Genomic DNA, 20,684 nt, shown 5'->3' with positions numbered 1-20,684 from the left:
CGGGTTAGTGCCTTTCCCCAAGCCCCAGCTCAGTCCAAAAATGTATTTGCTCAGCTGTATTTGAAGAAAATGGGAAGGGTGAAGCCGAGTCAGGAGAGGGCTCCTGGGGCCAGGGTTGGCGCGGGGGCAGCTTGCCCTCTGGTGGCTGCCGGCACCGAGGCGGCCTGCTGCAAAGGGAACCGCTTCGGCGGCACTGACAGTGACTTTCTGAGCTGAATTCCGCATCTGGCCAATCCTGCTGGAATATTAATTGATTAGACCTAAATGGGTGACGACATAAAAGCTTCTTCTTTAAAGTGACTGACATAGGAAGTGGAGTTGTCTGTCTACAAACCAGCATGAGCAGTAGCATAACTGTCCTCAGACTTGAACTTGAACCATCGGGTGTCAGCCTAGTTCTGTCTCAAGGGTTTTCAGTCCTGGGTTACACGAGTTACCTTTGTCCCTACAAGCTCCCTTTCTTTGCTCCACCATACACATGAGACTGAGCAATGTGCGCTCCCAGTGAAGTCCACAGTACCTTCATATTCCATTGGAGAGAAAAAATGAAGGGATTGATGGATAACTCAAGAATAGCCAGAACTGTTTTGTGCATGCTGAAGTGCATTGCTCTTTTTTATGAGAAGGTACAACACACACGTGCTGTGCTGTCCTCCTGCTTGCAGGGAAGGTGAACATGGGTGGCATGGTCCCTTCTAGAGCTCCAGTGTGTACTGGGGGTTATGTACACCTTGTGCTTCCATACTCAAACCCGTCCACCCTTCCTACAGCTTCTCACAGAATGGCAGGGTTTGGAAGGGACCTCTGGAGATCATCTAGTCCAACCCCCTGCCAGAGCAGGGTCACCCAGAGCAGGTTGCACAGGAATGCGTCCAGGTGGGTTTTGAATGTCTCCAGAGACGGAGACTCCACCACCTCTCTGGGCAGCCTGTGCCAGGGCTCTGCCACCCTCACAGGAAAGAAGTTCCTCCTCATGTTTAGGTGGAACTTCCTATGTTCAAGTTTGTGCCCATTATCCCTTGTCCCGTCACTGGGCACCACTGAAAAGAGCCTGGCCCCATCCTCCTGACACCCATCCTTTAAGTATTTATAAACGTTGATAAGATACCCCCCTCAGCCATCTCTTTTCCAGACTGAAGAGACCCAAATCCCTCAGCCTTTCTTCATAAGAGAGGTGTTCCAGTCCCCTAATCATCTTGGTAGCCCTTTGCTGTCCCCTCTCCAGCAGTTCCCTGTCCTTTCTCTGTCCTTTTGAACTGCTTCTTCAGCCATCCTGAAGGCATGTCCTTCTGTCAAAATGAAAAGGTGTTTCCATAACCCTTATATTTTATGTTTTGATGTTAATCCTGACATTCTTTACCCAAATCCAAATAATATGCATTGCCTTTACAATTCTAAAGGAAAAATACTTACCTTGGATCATAAATGCTTAATTGCATCTGATTAAACAAAGCCTTCTTAAAATAGACCCCAAAAGGAAAAGATCCAATTGTCAGCCTATTAAATACCAAAATAAAACAAAACCCTGAGGAAATGAATGGGTAGCAGTCAATGGTGTTACAGTTGCTTAGGGACTGATAGTAAGAAAAGTGGCATGTGTCCAGAAGAGGCCCACGGCAAAGAGAGGAAACCTCTGTCTCCCATGGAGAGTGGGATAAGGCAGTGCAGAGACTGATTAATATTTGCAAGTGACATTTAAGAGACAAATGTGTATATATTTTATAATTTGAAGACTATTCATGAAATAATATGAAAGAAAGTGAAGAAGAAAGTAACTGTGATGACAAGAAGCAACTCAAAACACTACTGTATTTTTTCTTTAGCTGCCTGGAGACTGCGGGTCTTTGTGTTTCGATGCATGAGCTACTGTTTGGCAGGTTTCCTGAACCACTTTGTCTATTCACTTCTTGCTAATGTGGAAATGCCCAGACTCCCTGGAAAGGCGGCTTTGTTGGAAACTTTTCATTATCAAGGATTAGCTGTTTGGTAAACCTGTGTCCCCTTTAACAGTCTGACGGGAAGTGCCAGCTAATGAAGGGCTCATTGTGGTGGTGCTGTGAGTGTGGGACTTGAGTCCATTTTATTGCTCAGATTGCAAGCCAGGCTTCTTTCTGCTCACGAGGACTGAAGGGAAACTGAGTCATGCCCTTTGCTTCTGCTGAAAACGTGTGGTGAAAAATATGCTTTCCTTTCTTAGTACTCTTGCCATGTTTGTGGTCTAAAGGGTTTACATAGCAGGAAATTTTGTTGATACGTTATAGAATTGTGTGTGTAGATTTAGGAAGTGTTGTGTGAATACCTGGGGACAGCTTACTTGAAACGTTTCCATATAATACCAACATGAAAAACTGAAATAATGCAAACTATTAAGTGCCTTTATCGCTTCATAATGTAGTTGTAAAGCTCTTGAGAGAACCAAATCTGAACATCCTCATCCCACCTCTAGTCAGGGAAAAGATGTGGCAGGATTTACCTCTTCACTGATAAACTTCCATATGCGTTTTAAACCTCAAGAGAGATTTTCCAAAATCATTTATGAAAGTAATGTACTAGAAATCCATTCTCTGTGAAAAGTATTCCAGTGCAACTTAAATCATGAAGAAATACTGCTGAAAATCATCATCAGAGTCTGTGATGATGATTCAGACAGGATTCTTTTATCTCTACGATAAACCTCTCTCATTGAAACTCCCAAGCCACTCACAACCCCGGGGATGCCCAGTGCCCCCAAATGCAGGGGAAGGAAGAAAGGCAGCCTGTAAAACCATTGGGAAAGAAAACAAAGCCCTACCCACAGCCCCAGCCAGGCTTCACGTGCTTGGGGAGGGCCGTGTGGAAGGACCCAGGGAACTGTTAAAGATCCAGAGACTGTTAAGCACCAGTGCTTTTGGGTGGAAGGGCTAGCAGGTCAGCGTGAAACTGCTTGTATTCAGTTCAGAGGAGGGCCCAAACACATGGTTTGGATTTTGTTCTCTGCCTCCATTAGAGCTAATTAGGCCAAGTGCAGAGAGTGTCCCTATTGATCCCAAACACATATGTGACACAAGTAGTTCCTTACAAGGGGAATTGGCTCTGGGAAAGTGTTATTAGCTCTCTCTGGGCAGGAAAGGCAATCCAGTAGCCCAGGGATGTGTGTGTATGTGTGATTGAGGGAGTCAAGGAAGAGATTATGTTTTAATGAAGAGTTTTGAACTCATTATCTGGCCTGCATTCAAAGACTGCAAGAACACTAATCATGCACATAAATGTGTGTGGTGGGAAGTGGCTGGAAAGTGGCCAAGAATACAGAGGTTACTGCAACCCACACCTCGCACTCCCTTTCCCACTCCCCAAGCGCTGCCTGACCTCTCAGCTTTGTGTGGTTCTACCCGTCTGGTGGTATGGGACTGTGGGAACACATGGGGTCTGTGTTGCTTTTTTCACTTGTGATCCTACAATAGTTTTTCAGCATAGGCTTTTTATGGAGCCACCAAAGTGGCTCAATACTGTTCGTAAATGGAGGAGACATGGTGCTGCTTTTATATCTTTCTGGTGAAGATACCTAAGTGGGCATAGGGCACCAGTTCCCAGAACAGTTTAGGGCTTTGTGGTGGTGCAGGGGGACTGGCACCATCAGGATGCAGGACAGGAGCTGTGCACTGCTGACGACTGGTGACACCAGTGCAAACTGTGCCCTCCCTCTCCAAAACTAAACACTCACCTGCCTCTTTATTCTGGTAGTCCTTCTATCCCCTGGTAAACGTGCACAACGTAACTACCCATTTCTAAGATGCACCTAAGTTGGAAGACATACAATATTCCTCCAACAGCCTGTGGCTTGGCTAAGCAGGAGGAAGACTGGACGTGGAATCATGTTGACAGGCACAAATCTCATTCCCTGGGTAAAACTCTGGCCCAAGCCTCTTCCCCTGCTGCTACAAAGCCAAGCGTGGCCCATGGGGCCACAGGCACCAAAACCTGGTCCAAATCTCAGCCCCAGCAGTTTCTCCAGGAGCACAGCACCTCTGGCACCACAGTGGGACACTGAGGTGATAGCTTCCCACTGAGCACCTGAGACCATTCCCATGCCCAGAGGCTTACAGTGCTCTCCTATCTACGGCAGTTAGATAACCAAGACTGAAGCCACACGCTGAGGCAGGCCAACAGTAAGTGATGCATTTTTTTCCCTCTGCTTTGCAGCAGCCGAAACAAGGCACTTAATTCCCACCAGCCTCTTAGGTGTTTCCCCAGAGGGGGAGCTCATGCGGGGTGCGGGCCTCCAGGGAGGTGGAGGAGGAGAGCTGACCCTGCCAAAGGGCTGCTCTGGCTGGGTGCACCCTGGGAGGCTGCTGGTTCCCGTGGGATGCCATGCTGGACAGCCTGCTCCAACCAGCCCTGCTTGGAGCAGGGGGCTGGACTTAAGGATCCCTTCCCACCACAGTGAGTCTGTGATTCCTCCTGCCATGTGAAGTGCCATTTGAGCTGTCGCCCTGCTGCTTTTTTTTCCCCCCTCTGTCTTGCTTGACCTTGCTCTTAATTTATTTTTGTTTGTTTTCTCTCTCCTGTTTCTAATGGAGTGAAAATTTGTAGAACCATAAAATGTGGAGACGAAAAGACTTATTGCCCCATCCAGCCCAGCCCCTCTGCCAGTGCCAAGCCATTCCCTTCAGACATCCGATGTGACTTGTCTAGACCAGGCATGAACCACTCCAGCAATGGTGATTCCAGCAATTCCTGGAGAAGATTATTCTCTGGTCTGATACAAGGTCTGATTGACCTTATAACTAGGAAATTTTTCTTGATGTCTTGCCTTAATTGTTTCTGTGTTGAGTTTGAGCCTATTGCTTGGTTACCTGTCCTCACTCTGTCCTGAACATCCATCCCTTTGCCTTGCATGGCCGTGCCTTTTGCCTGCAGACCTGGCATGCCCCTGGGCAGGGTTTCCATCATGTGTTTTGTCGCTTCCTCTACTCTGGATTGAGCTTCTGTGGTCTTCCCGAGACATGACCCCACAACCATCACCATCATCTGAGGGGATGGGGGTGGACTGGTGAGTGGCTCAAGCTTGGAGCACCAAGCACGGAGCTGCCCAATTAAAGATTTCATTGGTCTCTCTGAAGATGAAATAATATCAGCATGTAGCCAAACTCAGAGAGAAGGCAGTAAGAAGAATTAAATTTGATAATAATAATAATTGCAACTAGAGAACCCCTTTCTGATTAACATGGAGACCTTACTTTAAAGCTTTGCAAACATGATTCTGATCAAAGTTTTAGCAGTCTTGGACATAAGTACAGCAAGTGCTGTCTACCCGCTTGTCAGAAACGAAGTGACCACATAAAGAGAGGTGCTGTTGCTAAAGGAGTGTCAACCACTCTAGCTTGGCCTAGCAAAGGTCTCCTGCCCCTGGGCAGAGGACATCTGCTCAGGGTTTGTTCCTCCTAATTTGTGCTCTCCTGGCTTAACTCAGAAGTGGCCCATCCATAACCAAAGCCTGACTTTCCAGTGAAGTGAAGCAGAAATGTGGAAGCCACCTGTGGGCCTCACCTGGCCTCTGCACAGCACCAGGGTTTTCCTGCCTGGGCCTGTTCTGCAGAACTTTCTTCCACCAGAGGGCAGCTGGTAAAAGGAGTGTGATGGGCTTGCCTGGCTCAAGATGAGACAAAAGCTAATTTGATGCTAATTATTATGGTTGTAATTTCCTCCCTAACCAGATGCAATCCCCTTCAGTCATCTCCAGTGGTGTTGCGCTTAGGGAATGCTTCCCACAAAAAAAGCAAAGGCAGTGTTCTTTCCCAGTTGCACACAAGATCCATCCTCAGCCTTAATCTGAGCTACACGCAGTACAATTAGCTATTTGTGTTCCTGAATTAGCAAAAGACTAAGCTTTAAAAAATCCAATAATGCGTCAGAAAGATGTATTTGCAATCAGTTTATCCCTGAGCTCCGTTCATTGCAGATCTGGCATGCTTTCTGCAGTCTAAGGTGGGAAGAGCAGAGGAAGCTGGCAGCTATTTACAGAGAGCTCAGCCCTGCATCTCCGCCCTTTATGAATGGTATGAAGCCACTTTGGTGTCTAGACATAAAAAGGCTATGGCGAAAAGCTATTGTAGGATCACAAGTAAAAATAAGCAACAACTGCTTCCTGGTGTAGCCGTACATGAAGACTATAGGGAATGAAGAAAACTACTTGTGCTAAATACTTATTTTGCCTTTCCTTGTGATAAAAGAGGAGTGCAGTAGGAAATTAGCTACCAGACTTGGGCCCCATCTGTGCTGGCATATCCCATGCTCCCTGTGGTTGTGATATGTGCTTTTAGTGTTACAAGTTTCAGATAATCACTGAAGACAGAGACAAGACTTTCAGTGTTTGTCAAATAGAGACAAGTGGCAGTTCTGACCACCCTGTAATGACTAAGCTCAGTCTGATGTGTTTCTTGCTTTTCATCTTTGGTGTTTCACAGTTTCTTTCACTTACTTTCCCTTTTATGCATACTGTTACTTTCTCTGCAGAGAGAGATGTGCCCCTCTATCTCATGTTGAGTCTGAATTCAGCTGAAGTCAGTGAAGTCTCTACTGCACTAATAGCACTAATTTCTGTGTAAATAAATGGGACTTCAGAGAAATGGAACCTGAGGATGCTTGCAATTGAAATATTATTTTAAGGTTTTCATGTTTAATGTTATAAGCAATCATATTGCATAAACACACCATGGGAGACACCTCCACAGTCTAAGCCTGAAGGATGGGAACCCAAATGCATGACCTCCACCCTCTTCACATGCTCACAGAAGTAATTTTCCATGATAGACCAGACACTGAGACTGTCTTCTTTGGCCAGATGATAAACAAACTCCACCCACTGTATTCATCTCCCATAAAGATAGCAAAACTTTACTTATGACCAGTTCCTCTCCCTCCAGAGATGTCACTCATGTCAAACCTGAATGTTTGACATTATTTTCAAAGTTTTCATTAAGACTTTGCATTGAACTGAGAGGAGGTTTGTACTCTCAAAGCTTAAGGCATTCTGGTACTTGTTGCCACCTTCTCAGGTTTTGACTGGGAACTTCACATTTACATACCCCCGATCCTTCTTGGTTTGTGTGTGGCTGGTGTCTGATGATAGGACAAACGTGGAAGACAGTGGGCAGCAACTTTATCTCCAGATGACTACAGGTAGAGGAGAGATGGGATATGGGAAGAGTGGAAGCATAAGAAGATAAGAGAAGGACCAGTTAACCTCTAAGGCATGCAGAAGAGTGCCTGCATTAGTGAAGAAGTGTGAGTTGCCAGAGCTATAAACAGCAGAAACATCTCCTGAAAATCTATAGTGATACTCAAATGAAGCCACAGCTTATGCAGCGGCTGGCTGCTGGCAGGGGAGCATGGGCTGTGCTCCTTTTCCCCATCAGCATGTGCTCATTCCTCCCTAGCATTCAAGGCTGTAGAGACATTTTGGTGCCTAATGCAGTTGCTTCTTCCCTCTTCTTTGAACCCTGAACAATGATGATAAAGCCAAGTATTAAGTGAGTATTGTCCATTCCTGTGTTGCATGAAACATGAAAAACCCTTTATGTTATGTAATTAAAGGCTGTACTCGAATACATGAGGGAACTGCTTTAGTGTCACACAAGTAATCTTAATTCTGGTGATTCTTAATGTTTGAGAGTTTGATTTTGCAACCAGAGTGATGTTCCTTTAACCCTATTTTATATGCATAGTTCTGCCTTAACTCAAGAAAGCTTTTTTTTTTTCCCCTGTGGGCAGGAGAACTGAAAGCAATAGTACTGATGTCTCCTTATTCCCTAAAGGTCAAATTGATTTTTTTTTTTTTCTTCCTTCCTATGTCTCTGCATAGGAGTGCCAAGGAAGTGCTGTAAAAAGGACTGCTGGAGAAAAAGAAGAGAGTACTTCTGAAAAGAGGCAGCTCCACATCCAGGTGCAGAGTCACTTGTCCTATTTGAGTTGGGAACATGTTTTCATTCATGGTATAGTCAGAAGGGCTCTTTATATCTGCAGCGACTGGAACTAATTGTCTGTGTTCTACCAGTTTAATACAAATTCTGGCTTCTTTAAGTGGGAATATTTGAGCATCACAAGAAAACATGCAGAAAAACCTATTTCAACATGGTCCATAGCAGGTGCCAGTTTGTGGTCCTTACAGCTCTTTAAAGAAATTTCAGGAGCATCCTTTAATGAAAAGCTAATTTTGTAGCATAATCATTCTATCAAGCTCTGAAAATAACAAGTATACAATTGTAAGTTCACTCATTCCTCTTATGTATTATGGTAGATTTTTAATTATATAGCAGTACACTAAATATCATATACAGTATAACAGAATGTATTTTAATGATTCATTTGAAGACAATGCAACCTAAAGGTGTTCAGACCTTCCTAGGATTGTGTCCCACATACGTACAATAACTACAGCTCAAAAGTTCAAAGCAGCAGTGTAATTTTTTTACATAATTATGAGCTATGGGGAGTTAACTATTGTTTGATTCTGTCAAACTATGAGTTTCCAGAACTGAATCCTTTTTCATATTAAATGGAGTTGATCTTGGGTAAGTCAATGTCTCAGAGGTTGTAGCTGCAGCCCTGATTGATGCTAGTTTTACTAGTTCATTTCATTAATTTTCCTGGTATTATGTAGACCTGTTTTATGAAGGTTAATAATGCTCTCAGAGCCCTCACAGCTTTCTATATAATTCGTGTGCCTCCACTGTCATAGGATCTGAATACCTTGCATTCTTTGTCTTTGCTGTTCCATCATAGCAATTCAGGGAGGCACAGTTATCCTTGGGGAAAAGCTAAGGAATTGGGAGCGTATAAGTCAAATGATATATCCAGAGAAGTCTTAGGTAGAAATAAATACCTGAGTCCAAGATATAAATCCTCAGAACTTCTGCTCAGTTACTGTGCAGCTGCAGTTCTCCAGTTCCCCAGTATATAGTGGAATTCATAAACTAGACATTCTTCTGTCATCTTACCTGAGGTGCTCTATCTGGTGAATATTTTTATGGATTTGGGCTTTGCATGCAGTGAAAGACTAGGCAGGCGATGGTTGGTTTCACTTTCTATACAGTAGCTCAGTAGTTAGAACATTCAGTCAGGGCCCAGGACACTTACCTTTTATTTCTTTCCTCCATCTGAGGTTTAAAACCCATGTTTCTTACTCTTTGGAAGAGTTTTCTTGTCCCTCATAGCTTAACCATGTGTTGGACTGTTTTGCGGTAAGATTGTTCTTGTGTCTTCCCATTGAAACTTTTCTACTCTACATGGTATAATAAAGGATCAGCTGAAATGAGAAAGATCAAAAGAGAACATTACTCTTTAGTTGTTAGGACTGTGGAGGTGGAAGGGAGGTGCAACAGCTATGATACAGCTTGTCTCTGCTCTGTCTTTTCACATAATTGCTCTTCTTAAAAGCTTGGTCTAGTGTCTCCCATTTTGCTTCTTGTCTGTTTCTTATTTATTACATCTCCATTCTTCCTAAAGTCATAAAGTACCTCAGTTTCCGTATGTGTATCTTTCCTACTTCCTCTAATCTGGCTTTTGTCTATCTGCTGCCAAAAATGTGGCATATAAACTGGAACCAAGCTTCCTAGCTATAAGAGAGACGTAAAAGAACATCTTATGTATTCTTCTTCTAATTCGAAATAAATGAATGTTGCAGCAGACAAAATGGCAAAGAAAGTGGTGATGCAAGTGGGACTTTAAAAACATCTGGCCAGTGAAAACTCCTTTCTGCCAGGTTTCCTTCCTTCCCAAGCCTGCCCATGGAGGAGTTCACACATCACTTCTTGCAAATGTTTCCTCTATAGCTAAATCTGACATATATAAAGTGACATGTGTAAGGCAAATTGCTCTGTTTAGGGAGGAGCAAGTCAAAGGGCTGTCTCTGTACTTGTGTGTGGTTCTGTGTGGGAGTCTTGGAGGGAGGCTTAAGTTGAGAAGAAGCCCAATTTAGAGCACAATTAAAAATGAAAAATAAACCTATTCACTTAATTCTAAGTAAGGTTAAGAGGAAAGCTTGCTGGCACTGCTGTCAGTGCCCTGTTTCCCAGCTAATGTCCTTTTCTAGCAAGCACCAATTTAAAGTGATTAATATGCAGTCTCTTCATTTGAGTGAAATTTTAACAGCATGCAATTTTCTCTGTCAGTTTAATACATGTGAAATATTCTGCCAAACTCTAGAATTTCGTGCTGTAGACGCATAAATGTATCCCCTTCCCTGTGTTCTCCTAACAAGAACATCAGACAACACCCTGTACATACTTACCTTTGAAAAGACAGAATGGTAGAACTGGTTTCATAGAGTTCCTGTCTGAAAGAATACCATTCTTCAAACATCTTGGATATTAAAAGTTTCTGCTTACTCCCTGGGAAATTAAGCAGTAAAACAAGCTTGTGTGTATGTGAAACCAGTTACAGAAGGCTTCCAGCTGAAAGTGAGTTGCCTACTTATAAAAAGTCTTAAAAGTGTGGGGTTCTTCACATAATGAAGTAATTTATGTTTGCTTTTAACATGGGAGCTGATGATCCTTTCCCATTGGAGAGGTATAGCAAGTGTTTGGGAAGATGAGGGCCTCTGTTCCAGAAGCTGAACAGTTTCAGCTCACTTTCTTTACCTGATCAGGAAGGTGCTGACTTATAAGCAAGTTCAGATCTTGCAAACAGCATTGAGAATCCCTTGAGCTCAAAAGAAATATTTGGTAATTCTGACATCTCAAGAGTGGAGTAGGAGACTGTTCCTGGGGAGAGCTGCACATCGTATTTCAAATCCCAAACATTTTATGACTCCTGACTCCTGTTTGAAAATAGGCGTCCTAAAAGTGAACTGTGAAATGACAGTTGAGATGATCTGCTGCTTAATATAGATTTAAAAGCCTGTCTTTAGTCCTCCTGTTTGAAAATTTTGTCTGATATTTACAGTCTCTACAAAGTCCTCACAAAAAAGAGAATGGGTATTAACTCAAACCCACCGTGGATATTTATGGTTTACCAAAGTTAGGATTCGTATGGAAACTACGCTTTCATTTATATTTAGGGCTCCCTAGGCAAGCACATTTTCCTGGGATAATGCTGATTGTCAGTGGAACTTTATATGAAAACTTATGTTTGCTGAAACCATATCTGATGTCCTCGTATCCCTTTCATTGATTTGCAGGAAATGGAAGGCATGGTCTTCAGCAATAGCTCAAGGATGAGATGTGCCCCATAGACGTATGCGATATAGAAAAGGTTATGGAGGAAGTTAGATTGTTTTTCAATCTTCATTTTCCTAGTTGTTGTTCAAGTGGATATTACCTACAAAACCTGGGATCCCTGGAAGTAGAAGCACTAGTGCTATTACTTAAGATAAGCTTCACATGGAGTTAAAATGGAACCAAACCTTTCTCGTGTGTGCTTTGAACTACTGGTAGGAGAATAAAAAGCCTTATAAAAAGCTGTGCTGTGGTTCCTGACATAAAAATGATTAAGGTATAGGAATGTGTAATACAGACAGCTTTATTGCTGCTCTAATGTTGCTTTCATTAGAAACTAGGTATACTGAGTAACTTACTTGGAGATATCATCTCAGTGGAGATGTAGTTGCCTGAAGATTTCAAATGAAATACCAGATTTAGAGTAAGGGAAGAGTTGTCCACAACTATAATGGATTTGTTTAATTGAGGAATGGCTCCTAGCATTAGATGATTGGAAGGTATTTGATTTAATGAGACAGTTAGAGGACACAGATGTTTTTCTAGGTGGCTGTATGACCCTGGTCAATTTGCAAATCAGAATCAGTTTTCCCAGTTCAAAATGGAAGTATCTAGAATTCGTTTCATCTTGAATGACTTAGGTCAAATATATGAAAGCCTTTATTTTCAGCAGTTCAGCACAATGGTTGGTAGAAGAGTTTTGGGTATTATTCTTTTAATAGCTGGCATAGTGTCATCAAGACATGAAGCAGCATGCTGCTTTCCTCGTGTATCAACACTGTCCTAGGAAGTGTAAACTAAAGTGAACTTCTATTTGTAAAAAGATTGTTGGGGTGAGATTTTCCTAAAAAAAAGCACATAGCTCGGGTGAGAAAATAAATAGCAAGAAAATACTGTTAACATTAATTTGCATGAAAGGAAAGATGGCAAATGGAGAATATGGCAAAAAGGAAGTTGGCTTCTTTCCATGACGCTCTACGGCTTTCACTGTCCTGGAGCTGTGCAACTGGTTTCGTGTGCATGGAGCAGATGGGATATGACAGGCTTAATCTTGTTTTTCTTGATGTTGGTGACTCACCTGAGCTTTAGTACATGTGATTTGAAGCCCAGTGATTAAACAGCAAGGACTGAAAGGGCATAAAGAATGACATACCCTGTAAGTCCGTGGAGTCTGTTTCCAGCATGGTTTGGTGTATAGCTGAGAGCCTGAGAAAACCTGGTCTTCTCATTTTATTTCTGCAACCACACGAGTGTTTCCTTGGAACCTTTTTTAGTCTGTATCATTCTTGTAGGAAAGAACTGGTTTTGTGGTGAGCCAAAGGGAGCATCTGGCAGGCTATTAAACTAGTAGCTAACCCTTAATGACTCAGAAGAAAGCTTTGTGTCCTGCCTTGATTTACTGCTAAATCACAGACAATCAAGCTGGCTTGCAGTCCAACTACTAATACAACACATACACAAACAACATAAAGATTGGGATGCAGTGACATCTTCCCAGTTTGAAACATTTCATTTCTTGCCTGAACTGCACTTTTCTGAGCAGCATTCTCCCTTATCTCCATCTTTCCTGCTTTTACTGCCAATTGGAAAGTGATTTTTGCAGGTTACTTCTGCAAGATGGGCATCCATTGCAGTGGACAGGAGCAGAAGTAATGATCAAAGCAGGCTTAGTACTTACAGATGGGTGTGTGCAAGCTTGAACTTGCCAGTAAATAGCACTGTGTTAGTGCATAGGCAAACACAAGCCAAAATATTCACGTTGTCTTAAAAACACACTGTGTAGAATTTGGCCCATTACTGTAATAACATTTTTAAACTATTCTTCATGGGATAACATGTTTGAATTTCTTTTCCTTGTGCCTTGGGTTTTCAAAGGGATCTAAAACATTCAATAGCAGTGTTTGGCAAAAATAAAACGCAATGAATCTTCTACACTTGGCCCATTTTAGAACATAGATTTGCCAGATCTTCAGCTTTTTTTCTAACAAAGTGCTGCTGTTTGGGGTGTTTAGCCAGAGAGTCTCATCATGCATTTTTTACTGGCATTCGTGTCTGGGTGTTTTGGGACGTGTAGACAGAACAGCCTGGTGAACGTGAGTTCATTCAAGTGTATAATGCTCTGCATCTCTAACTTTCCCCATTGCTTAGATCATCCAGATCCACTTTTCCTCTTTGGAGATGTCGTAACTATTTTACTTTTATCTCACTGTCAGCTTTTCTCAGATTTTCCATTTCTCATCATGGAAAGTTGCTATGAGAAGGTCTCAGAATCACCTGGGCCACTTGTCTGTTGCTTCCACAGGGCTAGCTGTCACACAGCAACAGCTCTCAGCTTGTTTTGATTTGTACGTGCCCAGGCTTTTCTTAGCCACCTTGAAAACCAGAGCTGTGTACAACCAGATCAATATCCCCAAGCTGTGCCTTTTGCAGAGATCATTCAAAGGGCCCACATGCATTGCAGCTACAACAGAGATTGGCTCTATATTATGGTAGGTTTATCCTACCTGGAATAAATAACAGCCATGGAAATGCAGCTGTCTGATACCATCCTGAGTTTCCCAGTGGATTTGTACAGGTTGTGCTGAAGTGCATGTAGTCTCATCTTCATTATTGTTGCAGCACCAGTATAGCCTCATAAATAGTACAACTATACTGGTATACAAAGCATGCCAGTATTATAAAGGCTGAGTAGAGGCCTGAGTATTTGATTTGGTACCTTTTTAAGAGATCTGCTTAGTTTTCTAAGATTCATCTAACAATGTCCCAGAGAGGAAGTAGAGGAAGAGTAAAATTCCTGGTGGAATGAAAGATTAGCAGCATTTATATGGTTACAGTTAGTCTCTTTCCATTCCACACATGCATTGCTTATTAATAGAATCATAGAATTGTTAGGGTTGGAAGGGACCTTCAAGATCATCCAGTTCCAACCCCCCTGCCATGGGCAGCGACATCTCCCACTAGATCAGGTTGCTCAGAGCCCGGTCCAGCCTGGCCTTAAAAACTTCCAGGGATGGGGCTTCCACCACCTCTCTGGGCAACCTGTTCCAGTGTCTCACCACCCTCATGGTGAAGAACTTCTTCCTAACGTCCAATCTGAATTGTCCCATCTCTAGTTATAATCCATTCCCTCTAGTCCTACCATTACCCGACATCCTAAAAAGTCCCTCCCCAGCTTCCTTGTAGGCCCCCTTAAGATACGGGTAGGCCACTATAAGGTCTCCTGGGAGCCGCCTTTTCTCCAGACTGAACACCCCCAACTCTCTCAGTACTCCCAAGTGCAACATGGACTTCTGCAGTCCCCAGCCATATTACTCCAGGGGATGGACAAATGCTTTAGGGCACAACAAGCTGAAAATCGACAGTTGAGATGCACCTCCAGGACAAGTTATGTCCCCCATTAAGAAATACATTGCAAGTCTTGTGGTACTGATCAGTGGCTAGGGTTGAATTCTTAGGTATTTATTTAATAGATACCAGCTGCAGAGTCAATACGCACACAGCTAATCCTTGGAACACGTATTAGATATATGACACTGACTTGGAACAGCTCAAAGATAAATAGCATGAGGTTTTGGTGCCTGAGCCAGAGATCCCAACAGATGGGCTAGTGCAGTATCAGTTCTGCAGCTGTAACTGCGGTTGTTCAGCTTAATCCATTAATAGAGCTTTATTTTTGTTTCACAAATTCATTAATTTAGTCTTGAATACAGAACTGAGGAAATGATGGCTACGGGAGCACGCTAGGCTGGTAGTCTGTGAACTTCACCCTCCCTTCTTGCTGCCTGTTGCAGTTCAAGCCTGCAGCAGCTTCTGTTGTTGGAGATGTAATCTTCCTTTCTCCTGTCTCAGTCATTTGCACTGAACAGGGTGCATTACAGTTCTGTGACATGAACTAGTTAGGGTTGCTTGAGACTGTTCTCCTGCTTGATGAGTTCAGGGTTCCAAAATACTCAAGTTAGTGTGGTTTTGGGGGCTTTTAACACCTGCCCACCGAGGTGTTTCTATTTGCCATCTGTAGTATAACTCAAATACCAGGTCATGGCTTGCATTAATAACTGGTGGTAAGTTGCTGGAAGGAAGTAACACTAGTAACTATGTGTCTTTAACTGTTGCCAAGTACCATGCCATGTGAGGAAAGAGATGCATACTTTCTTATTTTAATCTGATACTTTCTCACCTTTATTGGACAGTTTGTGTCTGGGGAGTTTCCAGGAAAAGAGCTATTGGTAGAGGCTGAGCAACACCTGGGTTTTCCAGCAGTGGGTAAGCCAACCAACAAACATGCAGCTAAGAGGTGGGGTGTGCCCAGTTCTCAAACATCGAGCTAATTCTGTGCTAGGGTGAAAACTAGAAGCAGGGAACTTGAACACGTATCACTTGGATTCTCTGTCAATAGAACAAACTGTTGAGTTCTCTCCTATAGAACAAACTGATTGCAAGACAAGATTTTAAAGGTATTTGTGAAAAAATGACTTACTCAAAAGAGCTAAATCTAACATGGTGAAGTGAAAACGAGAAAACCCAGAAAATCATATAGATGATACAATACTGCAGGGGAAACACATGCAAGAGGGCAGACACAGTGAACGGATGTTGAAGAGGGTATAGGAAATGTATACCTGGAGGAAGGAGTGCTGCCAGATCAACAAGGCAGGAAGCAGGAAAGCAAGTTGGTCATCATTCTGTATTAAAAATGCAGAGGAATATTTTTTCTTATGCCTGTATACACAACACTTTGGACTGTGTGCTTACACATTCAAAGGCTTTTAATATTTTCCACTGCGAAGTGTAGCAATATATGACAATAATAGCATACTTTGTCTATGGCTATACAATCTATTGTGTATTGTGTAGCTATTGTCTATTTATGCACAATCTAATTACTTGTGCTACAAGTGAAAGCCTACTATTGCTAACAACACCTTGATTGAAAACATGTTGGTTAACAAGAACAGCATTTATATGTTAATCAAAGGAATAATTGTACCAAGAGTACAAGTACTTTGGTTTTTTCTCAGTTTTGAAGTAGTTCTTGACTGAAGAACTGGCCCCATCTCAAATAACTAACCTCATGATGTCACCTGCTTGGGAAGAAGGCTTTAGACTTTCTTGCTCCCCAGTGATCAGCTGTGGGATCTCATCAGAGAGGCAGACAGCAGTTTGTGGGAATTTCTCTGTTGTGTGTGCATTGTCTATTCCTAGGATGGTTTCCAAAGAGCTTTTCCTACAGACAAGCGTCTCTGTAAAGTACTCTGCCTCTGCCACACGCATTAAACCTTCTGAATTAGAAATCTGAATGTAATGAGCCCTTGAAATAGTATCATTGTCCTAACCAGGACCTATCACCTAATTAAAGAGTATTGTCTTATTCCTTGTCTCCCCAGAGGCCTGCATTGATTGGTTCTAGTAGAGTCAGGCCCTCAAAGTAGGACAAGGACTTTGACCTGGAAGCAATCTTTTAATGGCCTTGTTACTGGCTGTTTTAATTTTCAGCCTTCCATCAGACTGATAATACCTAGTGTTAGTTTATGTCTCTTCCCATCCATGCACCTAATGGCTTGACATTGTATCGTTAGCACTTCTGGTACCACTACGTCTCACCTTGCTGGGCGTGCCACCACTTTCTGTGTATCTGGGCCTGATGCAAAGACATGAAAATGGATTTTATGTCCAGTGTCGGGTACACTGAGAGTGATGGCTTGGATTCTCATTTGCACCACAGTAATATTTCCAACCACGCAGAGGAGGTTTTAACAGTAGACTTCAATCTGAGATAATGGCTATAGCTTTGAGACAATTGTTATGAGCTTCTGAATAACTTTTAAGAATAAAAATAGCGGAACTCTACTTCATTACACCCTGTCATTCATCATCTGTGTGTGATAGCACCCCTCTGCTATCTACCTGGCCCAGAGATTGTGGAGAATAACAGGTGGAGAAGCCAGTCATGCTGCTTCTAACTGGCTTACTACCAGCAGGACTTCTACCCAGGCATAGGAAAAAAATCACAGAAGCCCACTCCTGCACTGCATTCAAGTTTCCATTTATTTGAGCTGTACTGAGCATATTTGAGGGCACAATTCTAGTTTGGGACCTCAGTTCTCCCACTTGGGACTTTTTCTAGACCCAGTAAATTCTTTCTAGAAATTCTGTTTGCAGTTAATTTCACTGGCTTTATTAGGGTCAAAAGCAACTGTTACTGAGTTGGTTTTTAGCTCTTTACTGCAGGAGACTTTTAAACAAACGGGAATAAGATATTTTCTAAACCCATAGCAAGAGCTCCCTATTGGAGTAGGCTACCCAGCATCTAGTACTGTGTTACCCATGCCTCTGGTTTAGAAGAGAACTTTGGTGATCTAACCAGCTCTGAATTAACCTTGCAAGATTCGTAGAAAAGCTGCTGTGTCTCACAGTCTGGCCTCAGTCTTGAATGTCTTGAATGTAGGTGTCAAACAGGAGTAAAAATATCTTCATCTGCCTGTGGGTAGGGGGCTGAGTGTGTGGTGACAGCAGTAACATTTCTTCTTCTTGTGGCAGCACCAGCAAATGCTTTGGCAGAAATCAATGCTGGTGCCATTACTGACCACATTCCTCTCGGGATTTGATCCATGGCTTTTGCTGCTCAGATTTTCTTTACTATTTTTCATTAGAAGCTCAAATTAAATCCAACTCTTAAACTATCCTGTCACGTAAAGCAGAGCCCGAGAAGTTCTAACTTAGTTGCTGTATGCTGATGTCTGGCAGTAATGGGATTTTGTTGGGCAAAGGTGGCCAGTGTTGGTGCACTGAGATTTCTGACTTAGCAGCACAAATGTTTACCCAGCTGAGAGCTGAGGCTGTGGTAAAGCACAGAAATACCTATCTCGGCTCCCAAAGGTGCAGTTTCCCATTATAAGCCCAGAATCTCTTACCTTCTATGAAGACAGAAAACTTAAATACTTTGATTACAGGAGGGAAATTCAGAAGGATTTGAAGGGTACTTGAACCAACATGTTAGGCTGCATCAAGAGGTCTATTTTAATGATAATGGTAATCAAATGAACTGCCTTAGGGCAAATAAGCAATTACACCGGAGATGAAAGTGTCTAACATGATCATTCAGAAATTAGAATACCTGTTTGGTCACTTCAGTCATCTTGCTCAGGCAGTTAGTGATAGCTGCCTGCAGCATGTCCCTTAGTGCCCAGGTCAGGCCGACAGCTTAAAGTCTTCATTGTTGGAGCTTTTTGTTTGAAATTGCAGTATTTCAAAATATGAAAGTCTGGGGATATAAATTAAGGTTCCACTAACTCAGTGCCTTTTTTAATTGAGGATGGTTATGTCTTTACTGGCATGAAACCAATGAAATCTCTAGCCTTTGTACTCTAAGGGGAAGACAACATAGGGCAAAATTGTTGTGCCTTGGAGGAGTCTTACAGAAGCATACAATGGTCTCAGAAGAGGCAAGAAGATGGGTCCAGTCCCCGTCCTCACTTTAACCTATGCACTATGCACACGAGACTTCTCATGTTTGACCTTTGCAGCCGTAAAGCTGGAATGACATCAACATATTTTCTAATATTTAGTTGGTTTAGAAGCCAACATGATACAATCCATGTAATACCCAACTAGGTTAAACAAACCCAAGTGAATGTAGTCTACATGAAGTAGTCAAATAGCGGTAATCATGGGAAGAAAAGCCTTCCACTAGTACAGCAGTGGAGTTTCAACGCCACTTGTCTGCCTTTAGAGAATGCTTGTCTCAGTGCTCTACAAGATTTTGGTACCTAACTATTGGTAACCTAACTTTTGGTACCTAGATAGATGGTTTTGGTTCAGGCACCCCAAAGTGCCTGATCTGCTGAAGGCAGTGTCAGTTTAAACAGTGATTTTTCACTATGGTGGCAAAAGGCAAAATGGATGTTTTGTCCTATGAGTCAGTGACAGTTTTTGCTGCTGTTCTTTACAAAGCAGAAAAGGCATGTTGATTTAGATAGTGTATCAGTAAGAAAAATGTCAACAGTGACTGGTTTGGGGCACTTGAACATTAACAACTCTATGCCTGTACCAAAGAGAATAAATCCTCATTGACCAAATGAAACCTTGGGATCATACACTGAAAAAATGATCACCGCAGTTTTGCAAGTGAAGTTTATGTTAAGTGATAAACTCCCTACTCTGAAAACAGACTTGGTAGTAGCGAACTGCTAGGAACCCATTGTTTGATTTTAAGGGGAGGGAGTAAAACTGTGAAAGGTTAGCTATGAAAAAAACAGGCTATTGCCAGTAGGGTGATGTTCTAGAAAATGCAAAATTTTGGGCATCAGAAAGCCTTTTATAGATTCACAAATCAAAGTTACTGTCAGGGACTTCTTCATTAGACATAGGATAAAGGGGGAAGGGAGATCTTTTAGGTGTTTGCACATATCATAACACCAATTAATTGAGGCCGCAGCTTCTCTTTAATGCAGTTGGGTCTGTTTGTAGTCAGGGTGCACCTGTGGGGTGGGTTGAGGTTGGTGGGCTGCCAGACGCCCACCCAGCCGCTCTCTCAACAGGACAGGGGGAGAAAATAAGATGAAAAAGCTCATGGGTGGAGATAAAGACACTTACCAATTACTGTCATGGGCATAACAGGCTCAACTTTAGGAAAATTAATTTAATCTATTGCCAATTAAAATAGACGGATAGTGAGAAATAAAGACAAAATCTGAAACTCCTTCCCTTTTCCACCCCTCTCACTCCTTCATTCCCCACTCCTCCACCTCTCCCCTGACTGGTGGAAGGGGATTGAAATGGGGGATTGCTGTCAGCCCCTAACAGTCCCTCTCTGCTGTTCCTTTCTCCTCACACTCTTCCTCCCCACCCCAGCGTGGGTCCTTCCCATGGACTGTGGTTCCTTCAGGATAAACCTGCTCCAGCCTGGGCTCCCCAGGGGGGCATCTCCTGCTGTGACCCTGCCGCCCGCCGGGCTGGTCCTCACACCTTGTCCCTCACCCCCGGCTGCCGCGTGGCCTCTGTCACAGGGGTGCCGCCTGCTCCTGTGAGGGGCCGGGCTGGGCCCTGCCCTGGGGCTGTTGGAACTGGCCAGAACCGGCTGGAACTGGCTGTGTCCGGTGGGTGAAGCCGCCGCCTCTCCTCACAGAGACCCCGCAGCCAGCGCCTGGGCATGGGCACCACACACGACCTATATGTTTCAGGAGTGTAAAAGGACGTATGTATCTCTATAATGATATGTTAGGGTGCAGGTTCACATCGGTCTGATTTCTAGAAAGTTTCTTGCCAGTTTTCTGAAGTTTTGGACAGCAGAGTTCCAGTAATAGTAGTGTTTTCTTTAAGGAACTGCAGGACTAAGGGAATACTGTGCAATTGCACGACCTGTGTGGTGAAGTAAAACAGTCCAAGAAATGTACCCGTCTGAAGCAAACATCCTAGCAGATTTATAGAAAGGAATGTCCTTATTTCCAGCCCATGAACAAGTAAAGCGTGGAAGAATAGAGTGAGTGATGGGCA

The 20,684-nt window shown here is 43.1% G+C and overlaps 1 protein-coding gene across 1 annotated transcript in view; it reads left to right on the top strand.

Moving 5' to 3' along the window:
- Nucleotides 1-20,684, top strand: part of ARHGEF4 (Rho guanine nucleotide exchange factor 4) — a 217,691-nt gene that overhangs the window by 24,577 nt on the left and 172,430 nt on the right. The window contains exon 3 of the mRNA XM_054206849.1: nt 7,841-7,921. Within this exon, the coding sequence (XP_054062824.1) occupies nt 7,841-7,921 (81 nt within the window). The remainder of the gene's footprint in view (nt 1-7,840; nt 7,922-20,684) is intronic.

This window comes from Rissa tridactyla, chromosome 6, assembly GCF_028500815.1.
Source record: "Rissa tridactyla isolate bRisTri1 chromosome 6, bRisTri1.patW.cur.20221130, whole genome shotgun sequence".
Classification (NCBI taxonomy): Eukaryota; Metazoa; Chordata; class Aves; order Charadriiformes; family Laridae; genus Rissa; species Rissa tridactyla.
This window is presented reverse-complemented; position numbering and strand designations above follow the sequence as displayed.